We start from the raw sequence: 23,251 nt of genomic DNA on the forward strand, positions 1-23,251 counted from the left end.
TCATACTGTGAATCCCTTAAGGGGATCTCGTAATTCCAAATTCTTGATAAGATAAAACTCATTGAGAAACTAACTACATCACACTGAGGAACACTAGGTACAGTTCTGTAGCAAGTGTTCCTCTGTGTTGTATAGTTAGGTTCTCTCCCATAATCTAGTAAATCTCTAAACCTAAAATTTAGTGATATCTTTTAAATCAAAGTTTATTTAATTGTTGGGACTGTCTGAGCCAAATAATTGAAATTTATCCTTTCACATCAATAAACTAATTAAAATATTTCACATGGTAAAGTGTCTTTTATTAAATATTATTTAATATTTAATAGAATCATATTAATAATTTGATAAACAAACTGGATAAAATTGTGAAAATATTAAAAAATATATATGTAAATATAGAATTATTAGTTTTAACACTTTGTTGAATCTTATAAGATTTAAAATATTATCCCTCACATTGTCCCTCAGTTCTGTAATATTTGTTGCAGATAATGTGTATCTGAATTCAGGTAGTAGTGAGTCAATGCTCATAATTTTTCATGAAAAAAAAAAATAAATAAATATAAATGTACTTTTGTTAAAACAGGGAGCTTGGAAGCTAATTGTGGGGGAGAGAGAGAGAGGTTGAAATAGAAGAAAATTTTAACAGATGGAATGCTGGTTAAATGAAATATGTTTTCAATAAACTATGTACATGACATTACCAATGTATATGCTGAACTGGAACAGTACTCTAGTCTCTTCAGAGCCCTACCTCTAAGGATTATAGAATTTCAGACTCATGGACAATGTATGAATATTTGCAATGCTATTGTATTATTGCGTGTTGTTTTTATTCAAGAACATCTTAACAATTTATAAAATACAGTGTTGTGTTAAAACTAACAATTTATACTCCTTTCCTTAATTATCCTCCAACTCTTGTTTATATTTTGATAGAAGCTCAGAATCTTTTGAACATATTTAGTTAGAAGCATAAGCATACAGTATGTTTTTATAATTTTTATTTCTTTCCTAGGTTTTGTTGTTGTATTGCCTTGTGTAGACCAGTGGACAATAGTGGATCTTAGGCTGCATAGATTTTGCTTACCACTGCAACAGGTTAGCGATGATTAATAAGGAACTGGTTTGGCTTATTTGTAGAATTTATTTTTTCATATTTGCATATTGTGAATTTGTTTAAATTTATTTAGAAATACAATAAAAAAAAAAAAAAAAGAAAGAAAAAAAAGAAAAAGGTACATATGTTGGGAAGTGGCTGTTGGCTGGTAGAGTTTGGCGTTTCAGCAATTTAGGCCATATTGCACAGTATATGATGTCTGTAAATTGCTTGTGTTTTGTAGTTGATTTTCTCTTTGCTGGATGAAAAACCAGAGTTTCTGGGAGAAAAACCATACCACCATTGGCTGAGAATGAGTAACTCAGCCATGTTGTGAAAAAGACTCATAAAAATTTCTTTTGCATCATGACGGAATTCAAACTCAAGATTTTTTTCCACTCGGTATGGCAAGAACAGCGATTATACCAACTGTGCTACTCATGAGGGTGTATGGGGAAGTATTTCTGCTTTTATCATCACTTTTGCAACCATGACTTAGCACTTAATTGTCTTGATTATTTCTCTCAGTTATAAATTCATTATTTATTTGCAAGATTTTTTTTTTGCATTCTGACAAAACCTAGATGCATTTGGTTTTTTTTTTTTTTTTTAGTTTAATGTCATTAATATTTCTAAATATTTATTTTCAGTTTATACTCAGGAACATCCATACCAGAGGAATTTATAGACTGCTCAGTTTACCTGTTTATGGACAGAAAAAGAAAAGTCTGTATTTACAGGTGAAAACTTCTACCACTTCACCTAAAATTAGCATTAGTTGAGACATATGATGCAGCAAGCTTATACAGCATCAACCAAAAAAAAACCTTCCCAATTTTCACCCATCTGGTCACTCCAAATGTTTGTCTAGTTCAGCCTTAAATTTATTTAAGCTATCAACTTCCACAACAACAGATGGAAGTCTGTTCCAGCAATCAGCTACTCGCTGGCTAAAGGCAAACCTCCACACATCTATTCTACAACTGTCTTTCCTCAATTTGAATCTATGCCCCCTCAGGTTCTTGATCTGAGCAAGTGGAAGTATCCCGTCAGCATTGAGCCTTCTCAAACCATTCAAGGCCTTATACACCTCGATCAGGTCATCTCGCAGGTGCCTAGTCTCCAGATGCTGCAACTTGCAGAACTTAAGCCTTTCTTTGTAAGCGCACCCCCCTTTGTTCATCTCACCAATCGTGTTGCCCTTCTCTCTACTCATTCTAGCAACGCTACATCGGCGACTCCGTAGCCAGGTGGGAAGGAGCAGCAGTGCGTAGCACACGCTTCGTGATTAGACCGGGGTTCGAGCCCGTCACCACCAAATACGGAGGATGCGGAAAGGTCATTCAGGGAATGACCACCGCATATCCTGGAGCAATATGGCCTTAGTTGCTAATGCTCCTAAAAACCAAACAACAACAACTCTACATCCTTTCTAAAATGAGGCCTCCAGACCTGTATACAGTACACAAGGTGTGGCCTGACCATTGCCTTATACAAAGGGATAATTACCTCCTTGTCTCTGCTAGCAAAATTCCTATATATCATTGACAAAATTCCATGACCTGCTCAGAGAACTTCATATCTGACTGCATAATTACCCCCAGGTCTTTTTTTCATTCTCCACCTCCCTTAGTGTAATATCACACAGTTGGTACATTCTCTTGGGTTACTGCTACCCATATGCAGTACTTTACATTTGTCAATGTTAAACTTCAGTTGCCACTTCTCAGCCCATCTGCCTAACTTTTCTAGATCCTGTTGCTATAGCATATTGTCTTTACTGTCGTTAACAACCCTGCCAACCTTTGTATCATCTGCAAACTTGGACATTAAGCCTGATATTCCTTCATCGATATCATTGATAAATACACAAAACAACAATTGGCCCAGCACCAAACACTGGAGGACTCCGCTAATAACATTAGTCCACGTAGAGCAGTGTCCATTTATTACCACTCTCTGCTGTCTCCCACTCAACCATCCTTTTATCCATTGCAGTAACTTGCCCTTAATGCCATATCGCTCCAATTTGTACAGCAGTCTTCCATGTGCAATAGTATCAAAAGTTTTACTGAAATCCAAATATATGATATCAAAATTATTTTTTGCATCCAGTTCCTTTGTGACCACATCAGAGTATCCAATCAGATTGGTCAGACAAGACTTCCCCTTAACAAACCCATGCTGTGTCTGAACTATTACTGCTGTCTTGTCTAGGTGATCCTGTATCACCTCTTTAACCAGTGACTCCATTATTTTCCCCAGAACAGAAGTTAAACTAACAGGTGTATAATTATTTGTGTCACCCTTTGCACCCCCCTTTGTTAATTGGAGATACATTTGCACATCTCCAGTCCATGGGGACCTTCTCTGACTCTAAGGATGCTCTCGTAATAATGGCTAAGGGGTTGCTGCCTCCTTTATTATAATTGGATAGATTTCATCTGCCCCAGGTGCCTTTTTTATATTTAACTTCAATTTCTTCTCCACTTAGCTCTCAGTTATTACAAAATCACTTAGCTCTCTGTTAGAGTTTGATAAACTTCTGGCATTCCCCTCCTTGAATAACTCCTCATGTGTGAATGTAGATGCAAAATACTCATTCAGTTTATGAACTACCTGAGTATGATCATCAATAGTCAACCCATCTATGTTAAGTGGTCCAATCTGATTCATCCCTTTCCTTCTAGAGTTTACATAAGTAAAGAACTCTTTGCTGTTTTTCTTTGCATCCTTTGCTAAGGATTTCTCGTAATCTGCCTTCGCTTGCCTAATATCCATTTTCACTTGATTGCAGACTAGCTTATTATCTGCCGTAGGCTTCTGTGTTGCCTGATAATTTATATGCATCCCATACATTTTTCTTCTCTGCCACGAGCCTCATTACTTCATCTGACATCCATTTAGGCCTGAACCTTGAACAGTATTTCTTAGTTGATACCAAAAGCCTGGTAGCCTCCAAGATTAAGTCCCTGAAGTCTTCCCATGTAGAATTCACCATTGGTAACATCATCAGTTGATTCCACTGTATAGAATTTATAAACTGTCTGAGACCACTGTAGTCACCTTTACAAAAACCCTTCTCTTTAGCCTTGATGGTAGTTACATCTTTAAGTAAATCCCACATCAGTACACTGTGATCACTGTTATCTGCAAATTCTTAATGCAACATAAGGGCTAAGTTGCTCAAATACAACTTAATGCAATTTGAACTACTTAGCCAAGTTTGAAGAAAGTACATAAAAGGTTTCTTCTATGTGCAATGGGATTTAAACTCAAATCCTTTACTGAACAGCTGACAAATGACAAACGTATTGTGTTACAGTTCTTAAGATGGAGGAAGTTCTTAATATGAATTGTTTTTGTCGGGTAACTGTTGTATTTCTGCTCCCTATTCTACTTTTGCTTTTTGCTTACTTTGCTTTTCCTTTCCTTTTTCGCATAAACTTAGAATAAATAATAAATTTGGAAATTCTTTGTATCAGTGATTTACAATACTGTGTCTGTGATATGCTATCACCACATGCTGTCTGTCTTGTAATTAATGCTTGTTGGGTAGTTTGTTGTTTTTAAGTGGATATTTTCATTTTAATAATTAAAATTACTGAATTATAAATATATAATTGCATGAACTAAATACAGAATGTAACATTACAAATTCTGATCTCATACATCATATTGCTAATCCATATTTTTGACCTCTAACAGCAAAATGACTTATGTAGGATCATTCTGAATCCAGATTAATAGATTATTGGTGTGAATAATCTACGTGAATAATACCGAAATTTTAATTTCGGTATTTTTTTTTTTTAGTTAATTTTAATTTCAATTTTAAGTATTTTGACTTCAGTACTTTCAATATGAGAGTATTTTAATTTCGGTAATACAGCAAACCCAGGGCAGAAACCATTTAGCGGCTGCTTTAAGGAAGTGTCTTGTATGGAGCACCATTCTGGTTAGCATTGCCTTCGAGTGAAACCTGCTTATTGATATTTTTGAAGGAATTTGAGTATCTTGAGTGTAAAAATATCTTAAGAGGGTGAAACATTTCGACCCTCCTAAATTGAATTTTGAGCTTCAGAAAAAAAAAATTATTATTATTTTAAAAGCAGTTGTTAGCATTATATTGTTGCTATTGATGAAATAGGCATGTAACATTGTACAGTTAGTAGTACCCAAAACTTCAGGAAACATGCAATCAATTGTGCAACAACAGATTACAAAAATCACATAATCCTTTTAAATAGAACATTATTAAATGGTACAATTTTGGAAGCGAGCAATTTGAACTTCTTAGTTGGGATAACATCTTAAATGGGATCCTGATATTTGGGTTACACTGTATTTAGTAATTTCATGCCAGTAACTTATGATAGAAAATTGTAAATTTAGTAATCATATTAGTTACCTTAGTAATTTAATCCTTTCCTTGTTTTCCAGTTTTATGCATTATCATTATATAATTTTTTTCCTTTTTTTTTTTTTTATGAATGTTACATTTCAGTGAGAGTGAGTAGTTTTTCGTTGTTAAAAAAAGATTTGGTAAACATCACTTTTGATAATAGCTCCCCACAAGTAATTCATATAATAAAATGAAAAATAAATTGCTTGTTTCTTGGTGCAGTTAACAAGACCAGTAGCTCCATTTAAGAAGAAAAAAATGGCTTCTTCAGTTTTTCTTGACTTTCTTCTAAACTTGTTAGCACAATGGCCACAATCTGTTTCACATTTTAGTCACAAAATTCACAGTGAATTTGGGATTGAAATGTGAAGCAGATTTTGTTAGAAAATTAGTTTTTAGTTAGAAAAATAGTAGATTAATCTTTACAAATAGGTACTCCTTCTGTGGATCTTTGTGACAACAATGATTGACAAGATTCATCTATGATGCTACTAAAACACTGACCCAAATTGATAAAATGCCTTTATTAAACAAAAATACACATACTGACTGTATAAACTGTATATTAAAATTAAAATGAAATAAGATGGTATATAACAAGAATAAAATGTGATAAAATATAAAATTAAAAGCGCTAAAAAGATGTTTAAAGTTACTAAAAACCACTAGAACAGGAGCTTTCGGCAGCAGCGGCCGCCTTCATCAGCAATAATGGTTGTAGGTTATTCGACAATCTATACATGTACACATATATGCCCCAGCAGGTCCATGACACGAACTACAGCACCTGTGCATGGTCCACTTCTCGTGCACTGGAACTGGAAATGGAACGAACTACTCTAAATCGTTCATCTCTCCTTAGGATAAGGGCTTCAAAGAGTGGATGAATGCGAAGCCTTTACCCTATTAAGAATATAGCATCAAGATGAACATATCCTTAAACTCTCTAGCCATTTCCAGTGCCAAAAGCCATGCACTCTATCCACGATCATGGCTTCTTTAGCTGTAATGCCATTCCCAGTTTCCTATGCATGTTCAGCTATGGCTGAACATGCCTGGGAAACATAATTGACTGTCTTGAGGGCCTCAGGTGATCACGCAGCCTACGTTTCGTTTCCCCCACATAACACTCCCCACAATCCGGACACTCAATTTCATATACGACCCCACTAGTGTCATTACCCGCAATAGGATCTTTGATTGTGGACACTACTGTGTGTAGTCTCTGACCCGGCAGCTGCACACAGCGTATCTTACATGAATGTAAAATACAGGAATTGTATTTTACGTTTCCTATATTTTGTTAAATGAACAAACACTCTAGAGCAGTTTTAAAGGGTGTGTATTGGCCATGACACATAGGTTTTCTATAAACCTTAGTTTTCAAGTGTCAGCCTTCTCTGTGTACACACACACACACACACATCTAGGAACAGAAGGGTCCCCCACTCAACCTCCGAGGTAAACTGAATATAGGGCGAACCGTTATTCAACCAGTTAAGTACTTCTGTTTTGTATCCCCCTTTGTATTACAATGAACGTGTCATCAACAAACCTCTTCCACGCCCGTAATGGGGGTGGACTAGAGCTCCCCAACATCCTGTCTTCGAACTCTTCCATGGCTAAATTGGCTATAATTGCACTAAAATTTCATTCAGACCAGTTGCCACAAAAATAGTGTGGTTAAGGTCTTAATGGGAAGGGTGGAGTCCCACTGCTCTTCATAGGGCGCCTCCGTAGCCAGGTGGGAGGGAGCAGTAGTGCATATTACATGCTTCTTGATTAGACCGGGGTTCGAGCCCATCACCACCAAATATGGAAGATGCGGAAAGGTCAGGGAATGACCACCGCATATCCCGGAGCAATATGGCCTTAGTTGCTAATGCTCCTAAAAACCAAAAAACAACAACAATCTACTGCTCTTCATCTGAGGAGAGGGACGATGAGACTAAACGGGTTATTGCTGACCTAGTAACGTGTGGTTACCCCCAGAGAATTATTGAGGGGTGTTTAAGAGATATGAATAGCAGTCGCAGGGATGCTTTTACACCTGTTGCCACTGCATACATTCCTTACTATCCGGGCATTTCGAACCCGTTTCTTGTATTTTATGTTCGTGTAAGATATGCTATGTGTGCAGCTGCCAGGTCAGAGACTGCACACAGTAATGTCCGCAATCAAAGATCCTATTGCGGGTAATGACACTAGTGGGGTCATATATGAAATTGAGTGTCCGGATTGTGGGGAGTGTTATGTGGGGGAAACGAAATGTAGGCTGCGTGATCACCTCGGGGAACACGATGGGGCCCTCAAGACAGCCAATTATGTTTCTCAGGCATAGCATTACAGCTAAAGAAGCCATGATTGTGGATAGAGTGCATGGCTTTTGGCACTGGAAATGGCTAGAGAGTTTAAGGATATGTTCTTCTGGATGCTATATTCTTAATAGGGATAAGGGCTTCACATTCATCCACTCTTTGAAGCCCTTATCCTAAGGAGAGACGAATGGTTTAGAGTGGTTTGTTCCATTTCCGGTTCCAATGCACGAGAAGTGGACCATGCACAGGTGCCATAGTTTGTGTCTCATACCTGCTGGGCCGTATATGTGTACATATATAGATTGTCAGGCGCCTCCGTAGCCAGGTGGGAAGGAGCAGCAGTGTGTAGCACACGCTTCTTGGTTAGACCGGGGTTCGAGCCCGTCACCACCAAATACGGAGGATGTGGAAAGGTCAGGAAATGACCACCGCATATCCCGGAGCAATATGACCTTATTTGCTAATGCTCCTAAAAACCAAATAACAAACAAACAATATAGATTGTCAGATAACCTACAACCATTATTGCTGATGAAGGCAGCTGCTGCTGCCGAAAGCTCCTGTTCTAGTGGTTTTTAGTAATTTTAAACATCTTTTTAGCGCTTTTAATTTTATATTTTATCGCATTTTATTCTTGTTATATACCACATTATTTCATTTTAATTTTATTTTAATATAATAAAAGTTTATACAAGTCAGTATGTGTATTTTTGTTTAATAAAGGCATTTTATCGATTTGAGTCTGTTTTAATAGCATCATAAATGAATCATAGAGTTCCTGACTCCAGAGGCCTCTTCAATGAATGATTGATAAGTGTGGCTTCCCTCACTTATTGCTCTTACAGGCTGCTTGGCAAGCATAGCTCCTCCCATCTCTCATATGACCATCAAAGAACAGGCTAGACACCTTGCCTTTGTAAGTTGGTCACGTAACATCTATGCTGCCATACTGGTGTTTTCCCTTGGACCTTGGCAACAAGTATTCAAGAGAATATGGATACCCTTTTCTACACACCAGACTGCTGCTTGGAAGGTTTGTGTTAGAGTATATGGAAGCATGGAGTACCCTTTTCTAAAGATGGAAATGAATGCACAGAGAGTGAATGGCATCTTGGTGCTGGTTTAAAATTGGGAAAAGAGTTTCTCTCACCTTGGTGTTGTTTTTAATTCGGAAAACAATTTAAAACCAGCACCAAAGGGGTTCTCCTCTCCTCGTTTCTCCTCTTTGGTGTAGTTTGAAATTGCCTATCATTGCTTGTCACAGAGATCCACGGAAGGAGTTGCCGCTTGTAAAGATTATCCAAATAGTTTTTTCTTCCTATTTATTCATCCTTGGTATCTCCAACTTTCCAGTTCAAAAGGGCTGGTAGACTAATGATATTTTATGAAATTAATGTATGGATTTTAATGACTAATATTTAACATTTACAGTTTTTTTTTTTTTTTTTTTTTTTATGAATTTCCACCCATGAAATTGCCAATAGTACATAAATATCTTTTATATTATAATCATTGTTTAAAAAAGAAATTTTAATTAAAAAAAAAAAAAAAGAAGCCGTTTGGAAATGTTTTCTTTACTCTCTCTCTCTCTCTCTCTCTCTCTCTCTCTCTCTCTCTCTCTCTCTCTCTCTCTCTCTCTCTCTCTCTCTCACCTGAAACATTTTTAGTTCTGCTTAGTTGTCAGAGAACAGTTGAATATGCAGGTAATGTAATTTCATACAGTTTTAATAATTTCGGACCAGTAAGTAACACTTTTTTAAATTTTTATTTTCTATATATGAAATACCTTATATCTTAGACAAAAAATATTGTAATTGTAGAAAGAAATTCTGGTACTTTTCTTCATTGATTAGCTATTAATAGGAATTATACGAAGTATCTTATCTGGAAATTCATCAGTGGTGTCAGTCCAATATAAATTCATTCATTTAGATTATATGCTGTTTTAATTGTATATTAGTATGCTAACTACCATTATATAATACTGTTACTTTGCTATTGTTGTACTTATATTGTACCATAATTATCATAGTTGCTGACAGCAGATGGAGCTGTAGTTGAAGTAACTGCTACAGTTAGTTACCAAGTTCAAGATGCAGTGTTATGTGTGACTAGAGCCGAGGAGCCTGAGCAGAAAATAAAACAGTTAGGATTAAGTTGTTTGGGCAATCTAGTTAGCCAGATATACCAATCTGAAATAGAGAGTGACAGGAGAACTTTGCAGACTGATTTACAGGTACATAGACAATGCATGCTATGATTTTATTTCATTTTGATTTAAAAGATAAATTAAACATGTTTTGCAATCAACTAATGATGTTTGAATTAAACCACTCATTTTATTTTTAGATTGTTTAATAATTAAATTAAATTAAAATTAATTTCTTGATGAATAATAAGCAGTTGGTAGCAGTTAGCACTCACAAGTATTTCTTTTTGTTGCAATTAGCAGCAAGGTTCATACATGGTATAAGAGTGGTTTAATTTAGATGTCATTGGTTCACTTTATGAGATAAATATCATTTTTAAGGATAGTTGGATTTACTCTAAATAATTAAGTAATAAGAAAAACTAAAGTATAATTGCTAGGCTATCTATTTTACTGAGGCTGTAGATATCACAAATCTTTAACTATTGTAATATTTTCTAATTATTTTAGAGTCATGATGGTTGTATGTTATGTTTTCTGTCAAAATAAGAATGAAGTAGTTTGAGAGAAAAAAAAAAACAACAGAAATCTACTTATTATACTGGTTTTGTTATCATCATGCCTACCTAGCTGCATTTTATTTTATTTACTGCATTTGAACGCTATATTATGTTTCAAATATAAATAAATAAATAAATAGGTTTTCTGTTTATACTCCAGGGCGACCAAATGGTCAGAGGAATTCACAAGATAGACAGAATACAAGAAACAGCACTGTATTTAGCAGTCACGGGCTTGAACCCAGGTCACTCAAGGCACGTGTACGTATGCACCCATGCGCGTAACCACTCGGCTATGGTGGCAATGTCTGTCAGGCGTATGCCAAGCAAATGAGCATTGTTAACTGAATTTTTCAGAGATCAAAGTACTGAATATATATATATATATATATATATATATATATACAGTGAAACTTCTCCCAACGGACACCTCTCGTTAACGGACATCTCTCTCTCTCTCTCTCTACAATGGACATTTTCAAATTCCCCAACTCACCTCTATTGGTTTTAACGTGTTTGCAGCTTCTGTCTAGCGGACATTCTCTGTAACGGACGCGGACAGGCAATCTGCACTGTTTTGTTTAGATTAGCACTTAATTTGATCTCCCCATAACGGACAGCGGGCGAGCTCACGGCCCTTTTTCGAGGGACTTTTCTTCCACATATTGCCTCAATCGTGTGTTTATTTTCTATTTCCGATTCTCTGAATTTTATCAAGGTTTACGTCGCTGTTCTAAACCCTTTTTCAAGAATTTTAAGGCACGTGTAAAACTTCTGATGAATTCAGTGTGTGCAGATGGGGGGGGATTTTGTCGGCCTTTCGTCTTTTCAGTTTCAGTTTTCAGTTTTTTTCAGTGTCGTGTGAAGTGCACAATGTCTTCTCGTAAACATTTAACTTTAAAAGATAAAGTCCAACTCATTAATGCGTATGATCGGCAAAAAAATAGTGTTCGCAATCTCGCTGCAAAATTCAAAATCGAGAAGATGCAGGTAAGCGACATCCTAAAGAAAAAAAATGAACTGCTCAAACAATTTTGGCAACACGGAAATGATCAGGTTCAAAAATCATTCCGAAAACTGTTGGACTTCAAATTGACAATGTCACGTATGAGTGGTTTTGTCACGAACGTGCTAAAAAAATTCCCATTAATGGGGTTATTATTAGGGAAAAGGCTTTCGAGGTTGCGAAATCTATGGGAGTAAATGAGTTCAAAGCTTTTGTGGGATGGCTAGACAAGTTCAAAACTCGGCATAAAATTTCTTGGAAAACCGTAAGTGGTGAAGGTGGATCTGTTGATACTGGGGTTGTAACAGAGTGGACCGTCAAATTGGAAGATTTATGTTGTGATTTTGAAGCTAAGGATATTTACAACTGTGACGAAACAGGGTTGTTTTTTTAAAGCTCTTCCTGAAAAAACAATGAGTCTAAAAAACGAAAAGTGCCAGTGCGGAAAAATTTCTAAGGAATGCTTGACTGTACAATTGTGTACAAATATGCTGGGAGACTTTGAACAACCACTTTTTATAGGAAAACCACAAAATCCTCGTTGTTTCAAGGGCATAAAGTTGAATCTTTTGAATGTTGACTGGAAGTCTAATAAAAAAGCATGGATGACACGAGATATCATGAGTGAATGGATAAGTCACTTTAACCAAAACATGATTCGTCAAAACAGAAAAATTATTCTTCTCATGGATAATGCTGCATCTCACCCGCACATTGAATTGTCCAACATTCAAATTGTTTTTCTGCCACCAAACACATCTGCAGAGTGTCAGCCCTTGGATCAAGGGATAATAAAAAATTTTAAACTTCACTACAGAAAACGTGTTTTAAGACATCTCATTGCAAACATGAACGATGTAACATGTTCGAGTGACCTTGCAAAGAAAATCAGCATCCTAGATGCGATTCAGTGGATTTCCTCTTCAGTAAACGCAATTAGAAAACAAACTGTCGTGAACTGTTTTGTAAAGTCTGGCTTCTCAAACGCAAAAATTGAAGTTGTGAACAGCAATGTGGAGCACCAAGAAGAACAAGAACTTCAACATCTATTGATAATGTACGATACTTCAGCTACAAGTGACCCTGGCTAAAATATCAACGACATTATCATCGATATTTTTCAAGAAGTTCCTCATGAGGATAAAGAAATGGAAGGAGGTCATTCTGTCAAAGAACATATTAACGACGAACCACCGATAAAAATAGAAGAAGCGCTCATACGAATCAATCGTTTAAAAATGTTTTTCGCAGCTGGAGAAGATACTGAAGGACTTTCGATGGTTTCTTCATTCCAAACAAATGTTGAAAACAAAATTATCAGCCGGAAGAAGGTGTAGAAGAAAATAAGTGATTACTGTATGCATTTTTCTTAAGATAAAGTCATAATATGCATAGCACAATTGTATGTATATTATTTACAAAAATATTGTGCAAAATCTGTATATAATTTAATTTAATTTTACATTAAACGTTTAACGATTTTTCTTTATCTCTTGTGTATGTAATTGTATATTATTTACAAAAATATTGTTCAAAATCTGTATACAGGCATACCTCGAATAACAAATAGGATGCGTTCCACGAAATTACTTCGTTAAGCGAAACTTCGTTTTCAGAGGTAAAAATACTATGGCCGGAATAGGGATACGTTCCTACGTAAAGAAAATGAAAAGCTTTTTTTTTCGAACAAAGAAAAGTTTTATTAAATAAACAGTCAACTTACATACAAAGTGAAATCACATTTTAAAATATGAGTGTAAAGTTGATTGCTTATGCTTTTTTTCTCTTTCATTTAACAATTGCCTATAGGAGTTATTGCATTTAACACTGATCGCTTAACAATAAAACTTCTTCCTAAATCAGGATCATTTTCACTAAAAAAATTTAAAACGTTTTCAATGTCATTTAAGGACATTTTTAAATCTTTGGTTAACACTTTTTCGGCAGGAACTTCTTTAACTTCGTCTTCATTATCTTTGTCTTCGTTGCTAACAAGGTTTTCTAAATCTTCCACTGAAAAACCATCATCTTCTGCATTCAATAAATTTCTAACATCCTCTTCATCGACATTTTCGAAATCTATTGATTGAGCCATCTGGATAACTTCATTTCTAATTTCTTGGATGTTATTTTCTTCTTCTAGTACAACTTCTGGCCATATTTTGCGCCAAACTCCATTTAAGCATTTCTTAGTGACTTCTTTCCAAGAACTATCAATGTTTTCAATTGCGTTTTTAATGGTGTAGTTTTTCCAAAAAGTTAACTGTCATTTCCTCTTTATCCTCTAGTTCAGTTAAATTGCTTAATGTTCAATGCAGATAATAAGCTTTAAATGATGCTATTATTCCCTGATCCAATGGTTGAAATCAGGGAAGTTGTGTTTGCTGGAAGAAACAAAATGTTTATACAAACATAACTTTGACAGGAATGCATGTGTCCAACGTGTTAAGATCAGTAGGATGTCCCGGAGCATTGTCTCACAACAAAAGAGCTTTTTCTTCAAAGTTGTTTTTTTGACAATACCGTTTTACTTCAGGACAAAAGTGGTTAACAAACCAATCAGTAAATAACTCCTTGGTAACCCACACTTTTCTATTTGCTTTCCATATTACAGGTAAATTCATTTTTATGTTACCTTTTAACGCCCTCGGATTTTCTGAATGGTAAACTAATAACAATTTTAATTTATAATCGCCAGAGGCATTTGATCCAAAGAGTAACGTTAAACGGTCTTTGGCTGCTTTGAACCCAGCAGCTGATTTTTCTTCAATAGAAATGAAGCTTTTTGTTGGTAGCCATTTCCAGAACAAACCGCTTTCGTCAACACTGAACACCAAATTTGGTGGAAAATTTTCACGTTCAATTATTTCCTTTAGTTTTTCTGGAAACTTATTTGCAGCTTCTGTTAATTTTACACTAAGAATCCTGGCCCGTTTTTTAAATTTCTCGAACCAACCACGAGAAGCCCCAAAGGTTTCCGTAATTTCTTCAGTTTGTTTAGATTTCAGGTGATTAAACTGGAATATTTTTTTTATGTTAAATGGGGCTTGAAATTGCGGACTTCGTTATATCGAAGCTTCGTTATCAGAGGTAATGTTAACCGAGGTATGCCTGTATATTTTAATTTAATTTTACATTAAAAGTTTAACGATTTTTCTTTCTTTCTTTTTTTTTTTTTTTTTTTCCCTCAGACTTCTTGTTAGCGGACACTTCTCTCTAATGGACACATTTTCGTTCCCTGGCTGTCCGTTAAAGGGAAGTTTCACTGTATATATAAATAAAAAAAGCACATTTTAATCTATTCACTATCAAACCATTATATGCGTGTCCATGATCATGCCCTTGAGTTTTGAATATATACAAAGACATAGTATATATCATTCTAAAGGTCTTAATGAAAAATTTAGTTTGATACTAAGCAAAATTCAAAGATAAACTTTTAATCTTTTAGTTTTGTTTTTAACTATTCATTTACAAAATGATAGTTGGTTTGTTGCTAAATTATGTAGTTTGGTTGTTCACTATTGTGGCATGGGAGTAGATCTTGATAAACAGTTTAGCAACAAATAGCATGATATGGGAAGTTAGATAAATGAGTTCTGTGGGATGCAGTTATTTTTTGGTATACTTGATCAAGTCTAACTGTGGATGTTCTTTTATTTCTTTATTTTTGATGTGAAACATCCTTGGGGCACCTCAACTTATTAAATCTGATCGGTCATGAAAAATGTGATGTGTGGCATCATCTGCAGCTTCCACTAGAGGCGAATTTTTGTAACTTGTATTTTTGCAATCATACTTGTTTGATTGCAACAATACAAGTATTTGTAATCAAACATTGTAACAATACAAGTATCTGTGCAACAAATACTTGTATTGTTGCAGTCATACTTCCTGTATGTGATTGTGACATCACAATCCTAATTTCTGCAGCTGTCATTTGATTGTAGCCATTCAAATACCTACAATTAAATGGGTAATTAGGCTATTGACTTAGATTTCACCAAGGATGTTTCACATTAAACCATCTAATGCATGTGCTTGGCACACATGAGATTTTTTTTTTTTTTTTTGTTTGTGGCAAATTTAATTTTATTAAATATTTAAATTTTTTTTTTTTTTCTTTTGGACTACAAATTCAAACTTATAAATAAGAATAGTCAATATGTGGATGGTCCGTATGACTATTAATATTTTAGATAATAGGTCTATCAATTTCTGCAATTTTTATATTTCTGTCTTTTCATTTTAGTCAGAGTTGAATACAACTGTTTCGATGTGGGGATTAGAGGTTTTAGAAGTTGAAATGTAAGAATTATGTTTTTATTTTATATATTGTATATTTTTTAAAAATTTGCTATATGTACCAAAAAAAGCATTTCCAGACATTTTAGATTATAAATTTAATTTGTGAATAAGACTACGAATCTGTCATTTTCTTATGAGAGTTATCTATAAAGAGTTATACAAATTATGTAGACTCTTTACACCACATTAAACTCATTTATTATTTAGGGCACCTTTCCCAGAACCTCGAGCATTTGCAAACTGGATTAACACGTTGGCTGCAACCTATAATTGAGTGTATCCAATGTATTGTAATTTTTGGAATGTTGAAAAACATCAACATTTCGACATCTTCAGAATTCTAAAAATTTTAAATGATGGTTGAAAAGTAGAAGTTTTGTTTTTTATTCATAGCTAAAAGCAAACATTTTTGTGCTAAACTTTAAATAAGAACAAATCTTAAAATTTTATAAAATGTTCACGTACATGAACACAAACATAGAGCAAATAAAACCATGCACCAAGACTATAAATAAAAACCAAGCATTGCTGCAAAGAGTTTGATCAGTGTGCTGATATTGAGTAGTTGTTAATTTCATGTGCCTTTACTTTTATGGCACTCATTTATTGACTGCTTAAGAATGGCCACTCTTATGCATTATGGCACATCATTTGGGTCTTTTTGAATTCGTATGTGCATGGTGGCCTATCACTTCTAGTGCTGTTTGACACATATGCATAAAGGCAGCAAATATGTTAAAGCCTGGAAAACAAAATATAAATTACCTGCAAATGTTGCTTTATAGGTAATTGAAAGTAGCACTAGAGACCACTTATATTACTATGTTGTTGTTCTAATATGGTTTTTAGGAGCATTAGCAACTAAGGCCATATTGCTCTGGGGTGGTCATTCCCTGACCTTTCTGCATCCTCCGTATATTACTGTGTGTTCTAACTTTTATATGTATTTATTGGATGACTTTTTTCTACAGCAGCATGTTATAGAGGCAACAAGAAGGAGCAATACCATTGATCTAATTATCACCAGTGATTCTTTGTGCATTAAGAATTTGCAGGTAAAAGAACTAATAGGTGGTAGCAATCACAGTGTACTGATGTGAGATTTACTTAAAGACATAACTACTGTCAAAGGTAAAGGGAACGGCTAGATTTACTTAAAGACATAATTACTGTCAAAGATAAAGGGAACTACTTCTGCTTTAGTAAGGGTGACTACAGTGGTCTCCAACAATTTTTAAATTCTACACACTGGGACTTACTAATGATGTTACCAACAGCAAATTCTAAAATGGGAAGCATTCAGGGAATTAACTGTAGGCTCTACAGTTAGTGATTCTTCATGCATTAAGAATCTGCAGATAAATGAACCACTAGGTGGCAGTGATCACAGTGTGTTGAAGTGGGATTTACTCAAGGAGGTAACTACCATCAGAGGTAAAGGGAAGGGTTTTTGTTTTCGTAAAGGCGACTATGATGGTCTGAGACAGTATTTAAATTCTATACAGTGGGACCAACTGATGATATTACCAACAGCAAACTCAAAATGGGAAGCATTCAAGGAACTAATCTTGGAGGCTACCAGGCTTTACATACCAACTAAGAAATATTGTTCAAGGTTTAGGCCTAAATGGTTGTCAGATGAACTAATGAGACAGGTGGCAGAGAAGAAAAATGCATGGGATACATACAAATTAATGGGTGACATGGAAGCCTATGATAGATATAAGTTGGTCTGTAACCAAGTCACAAAGAAGATTAGGCAGGCAAAGGCAGACTACAAAAAATCCTTGGCAAAGGATGCAAAGAAAAACAGAAAAGAGTTCTTTACCTATTTAAACTCAAGAAGGAAAGGGATGAATCAGATTAGTCCACTGGATATTGATGGTTCAACAGTTGAGGATCCTGCTCAGGTGGCTAACAATCTAAACGAGTATTTTGCATCTACATTCACGCATGAGGAGTTATTCAGGAAGGAGAATGATGTAGGTAAAGTAAACATTGGCAGTGAGCTGGATGATTTTGTAATAACTGAGAGGAAAGTGGAGGAGAGATTGTTGAGGATAAACATAAAAAAGGCACCTGGGGTGGATGGGATCTATCCAGTTATATTAAAGGAGGCAGCAAAGGAAGTAAGCAAACCCCTAGCCATAATTATGAGAGCTTCTTTGGACTCAGGGGAGGTACCCATAGACTGGAGATGTGCAAATGTAACCCCAATTCACAAAGGAGGATCAAAGGCTGACACAAGTAATTATAGACCTGTTAGTTTAACTTCTGTTCCAGGTAAATTAATGGAGGTACTGGTTAAAGAAGCACTGCAGGGTCATCTAGACAAGAATTCAGTTAAAGCTCAGACGCAGCATGGTTTTGTTAAGGGCAGGTCTTGCCTGACCAATTTGATTGGATACTATGATGTAGTCACAAAAGAACTGGATGCAGGGAATAACTTTGATATTATATATTTGGATCTTAGAAAGGCTTTTGATACTGTTGCACATGGAAGACTGCTGCACAAATTGGAGCAGTGTGGCATTGGAGGCAAATTGCTGCTATGGATAAGGGGATGGTTGAGTGGCAGAAGACAGAGAGTGGTAATCAATGGACACTGCTCAACGTGGACTAATGTTATTAGTGGAGTTCCTCAGGGTTCAGTGTTGGGTCCGTTGTTGTTTTCGGTGTTTATGAATGATATTGATGATGGGATATCAAGTTTAATGTCCAAGTTTGCAGATGATACAAAGGTTGGCAGGGTTGTTAAGGACACTACTGATGCTATGCTGCTGCAACAGGATCTGGAAAGGTTGAACAGATGGGCTGAGAGGTGGCAAATGAAGTTTAACATTGACAAATGTAAAGTACTACATATGGGAAACAGTAACCCCAGAGCAACGTATCAACTCTGCGGTACTACACTGACAGTGGTGGAGAATGAAAAGGACCTGGGGGTAATTGTGCAGGCAGATATGAAGTTCTCTGAGCAGTGCAGACGAGCTGCAAGAGTAGCTCATGGTGTCTTGTCAATGATATACAGGAATTTTTCTAGCAGGGATAAGGAGGTGATTATTCCCTTGTATAAGGCAATGGTTAGGCCACATCTTGAGTACTGTATACAGGTCTGGAGGCCTCATTTCAAGAAGGATGTAGAGCTGCTGGAACGGGTACAGAGAAGGGCAACAAGATTAGTGAATGGAACAAAGGGTTGCTCTTACGAAGAAAGGCTTAAGTTTTGCAAATTACAGAGTCTGGAGACTAGGCACCGGCGAGGTGATCTGATAGAGGTGTATAAGGCTTTGAATGGTTTGAGCATGCTCAATGCCAATGGAATTCTTCATCTTGCTCAGAATAATCACCTCAGAGGGCATAAATTCAACTTGAGGAAGGACGGATGTCGGATAGATGTGCAGAAATTTGCCTTTGGCCAGCGGGTGGTTGGTTGGTGGAACCGACTTCCATCACTTGTTGTTGAAGTTGATAGCCTAAACAAATTTAAAGCTCAACTGGACAGGTATTTCGAACGAACGGAGGGGTGAAATGGGAATGGTGTGTTTTTTTTCTTTTTTTTTTTTTTTTTGGCTGATGCTGAATAAGCTTGCTTTCTTGCATCATATGCCTCTACTAATGCTAATGCTAATGCTGATACATAGGCTTTTCATACCAACTAAGAAATACTGATCAAGGCTTAGGCCTAAATAGATGTCAGATGAACTGTTGAGACTTGTGGTAGAAAATAAAAATGCATAGGGTGCGTATAAATTATCAGGTGATAAAGAGCCTATGGTAGATATAAACTACTCTGTAATCAAGCCACAAAGGAGGTTAGTCAAGCTGAGGCAGATTACAAGACGTCTCTGGCAAAGAATGCAAAGAAAAGCAACAAATACTTCTTTACATTTATTAACAGTAGAAGGAAGGGATTGAATCACAATCATTCCACTTGATGTTAATAGTTTAACTATTGATCATCCTGCTCAGATTGCTGACAAACTGGATACTTATTTGGCTTCTACATTCACACATAAGGAATTTTTTAGGAAAGGGAATGCCAGAAGTTTATCAAACTCTAAATGATTTTTGGCTAACTAAGAGAAGTGGAAGAGAAATTGTTGAAGCTAAACATAAAAAGCACCTGGGGTGGATGGGATCTATCTGATTATTTTAATTATATTAAGGGAGGTATTAAAGGAGTTAAAGCAAACCCTTAGCCATAATTATGAGGTCATCTTTGGATTCAGGGCAGGTCCCTATGGACTGGAGATGTAAGAATGTATCCCCAGTTCCCTTAATATGTCACATGTCACAAAGGAAGATCAAACTCATGTTTGATCTCCCCTTTGTGACTGAGTAATTACTGACTTAGCTTAACTTATGTTCCAGAAAAAATAATGGAGTCACTGGTTAAAGATGTAATAGTAGTAGTAGTAGAGGCATGTGATGCAAGAAAGTAAGCTTATGTAGCATCAGCCAAAAAAAAACTACTTCACACATCCATTCCCTCTAAACATTTGTCCAGCTCCTCCTTGAATTTATTTAAGCTATCAACTTCATGACAGATGGAAGTTTGTTCCACCAATCAACTACCCGCTGGCTAAAGGAAAATTTCTGCACATTTATTTCCTCAATTTGAATTTATGTCCCTCAGGTTTATAATTTGAGCAAGAGGAAGAATCCCATCAGAATTCAGCCTGCTCAACCCATTCGAGTCCTTATATACCTCAATCAGATCACCTCGCAGGTGTTTAGTCTCCAGACACTGCAATTCGCAGAACTTAAGCCTTTGTTGGTAAGAAAGGCTTAAGTTCCCCTTCGTTCCCCTCACCAATCTTGTTGCCCTTCTCTGTACTTACTCAAGCAACTTGACAGCCTTCCTAAAATGAGGCTGCCAGACCTGTACATAGTACTCAAGGCATGGGCTGACCATTGCCTTGTACAACTGGATAATCACCTCCTTTTCCCTACTAGCAAAATTCCTATATATCATTGACAACACCCCATGAACTGCTATGGCAGCATGTTTGCACTGCTCTGAAAATTTCTTATCTGACTGCACAATTACTCCCAGGTCTTTTTCATTTTCTACCACCGTAAGTGTAATACCACCACATTTATTTATTTATATATTTATTACTACACTATTTAATAGATTTCTAAATACAGTGATACGTACCACACTATCTAGTTTTATGTTAGCTGTCTATTTACCACAATTAAAAATTTGAATTCCCAACCACTCACTCTATACTATAACAGTGGCACTTCCTAATTCATTTCACAAATATACGTGGTCTCAATTCTAATCTCAACGATGTCCATTTCCACTTGCAGTCTGCCAAACCCCATGTACTTTTTCTGACAGAATCTCAGTATCGGTTGATTCAACTACTGCTCATCTCAGATGCCCAAATTATTCGCTGTATGATTCCTTTCGCCTCAAAGGTGGTACTTGTGCATATGTCCGTTCTGATATTCCCTGTCAGAGACTTGGCAATTTGGAATCTCCTCTCTTTGATCTTCTCTGGCTTAAAATCTCTCTACCTCATTGTGTCAAATTCATCTGTTGTCTCTACCGTTCTCCCAACTCCACTAATCACTTGGAGCTCTTTGACTTCCTCTCTTTGCAACTTGACTTTCTCCAGTCCAACTTTCCTAACAGTGAGGTAATTTTCCTTGGTGATTTTAATGTTCACAACTCCAGCACTTCTGTTTTCTAGTCACACCAACCTAGCACAGATTGTTCATTTACCTACAAGAATACCGGACAATCCTAATCATACAGCCAATACGCTTGATCTTTTTCTCACAAACAACCCTTCTAAGTACACGGTTGAAGTGAGAGGTCCTTTAGGCACTTCAGATCACAACTTTGTGATTGTCTCTTCTCCAATGGAACCTTTATCTCATGGCTACTCCCAACCTCGTGTTGTTTGGCATTACAAGAATGCAAAATAGGATGACCTGCGAGACTTCTTTTCTTCTTTTCCTTGGGCGGATTACTGTTTCAAAACTTCTGATGTCAACGTTTGCTCAGATCGTGTCAGTGAAATTATTCTTGCAGGAATGGAATCCTTTATCCCACACTCCACTTTAAAATCTCGTCCTTTATCTAAACCTTGGTTTTCCAATAAATGTGCTAAGGCTGTTCAAGAGTTGCATATCATAATTGGCTTGTTTCTAATTCTTCAGTTTCATTTTCTGCCTACACCAAAGCTCGCAACAATTGTAAAGCAGTTATTAATCAGTCCAAACTAGAGTTTGAACAGGCTAAGAGTAGAAAACTTGCTTCTTGCCCTAATGGTAGCTGAGCATTCTGGTCTCTTGCCAAAGCTATTGGCCGAAACTTTTGCCCATCTCTGCTCCCACCTCTGTCCAAACCAGATGGTTCTGTTGTCACTTCAGCCAAGGATAAAGCTGACCTGCTAGCATCCTATTTTTCTTCCAGCTCATGTATTAATGATCTTGGTAAAACACCTCCCACCATTCCCAACACACCCCATTCAATGCCTCTTGTGGTCTTCCGTTAAAAGGATATCAGAAGGATTTTGATGAATCTTGATGCTAAGAAAGCTCCAGGTCCTGATGGTATTTCTCCACTTGTTCTCAAAACCTGTGCTCCTGAACTTACTCCTATTCTTTGCCGTCTTTTTTCACTTTCTTATTCCAAAGGTGTTTTTCCTTCTGCTTGGAAATTTGCTCATATCCAGCCAGTTCCTAAAAAGGGTGACAAATCCGTCCCATTGCAGTTACTTCTATTCTTTCTAAAGTAATGGAGAAATCAATTAACTGCCAACTCTCAAACTACCTAGAAACCTTCCGTCTGATCAACGATCGCCAGTATGGATTCTCAGTGTCGATCCACTGGTGATATTGTGGCTTATGTTACCCATTTATGGACTAATTCAAAATAAAGGTCTTCTAAACAAGCTTCCATCTTTTGGTTTGCCAACTGTTTTTAGTAATTGGTTATCCAGTTTTCTCTCTGATCGCTCACTGAGGGTGATGGTAGATGGCTCTCTGTCTTCTAACTTCTCCACTAATGCCAGTGTCCCCCAAGGTTTAGTTCTTTCCCCCACTCTTTTTCCTCTTGTATATTAATGACCTTCTTCCATTGACTGGAAATCCTATCCATAGTTTTGCCGATGATAGCACATTGCATTACACTTTCCATTTTGAGAAACCTTGTCCTGCTCAATCAGCTTCAACGTCTCAAAATCTGCTACCAATTCTTTAAATGCCGGTCTTCAGGTAATTCCCCAGTGGGGCAAAGACAACTTAGTTGATTTCAACCCTTCTAAAACTCAATCTTGTCTTATATCTCGCAAAAAGGATTCTTCTCCTCCTATGCTTATCTTTAGTGACACTCCGATTTCTAGGCAAAATGATATATCTCTTTTGGGGATTACCGTGACTTC

At 36.4% G+C, this 23,251-nt stretch overlaps 1 protein-coding gene across 2 annotated transcripts in view; it reads left to right on the plus strand.

Moving 5' to 3' along the window:
- LOC150083551 (stomatin-like protein 1) overlaps positions 1-23,251 on the plus strand; it is a 105,906-nt gene that overhangs the window by 43,714 nt on the left and 38,941 nt on the right. For both annotated transcript variants that reach the window (XM_090378070.1, XM_090378069.1), the window contains exons 5-7: positions 1,019-1,101; positions 9,855-10,058; positions 15,790-15,845. In XM_090378070.1, the coding sequence (XP_090234196.1) occupies positions 1,019-1,101; positions 9,855-10,058; positions 15,790-15,845 (343 nt within the window). The remainder of the gene's footprint in view (positions 1-1,018; positions 1,102-9,854; positions 10,059-15,789; positions 15,846-23,251) is intronic.

The sequence above is a fragment of the Mastigoproctus giganteus genome, chromosome 7, assembly GCF_048544385.1.
Source record: "Mastigoproctus giganteus isolate SK-2022 chromosome 7, ASM4854438v1, whole genome shotgun sequence".
Lineage (NCBI taxonomy): Eukaryota > Metazoa > Arthropoda > Arachnida > Uropygi > Thelyphonidae > Mastigoproctus > Mastigoproctus giganteus.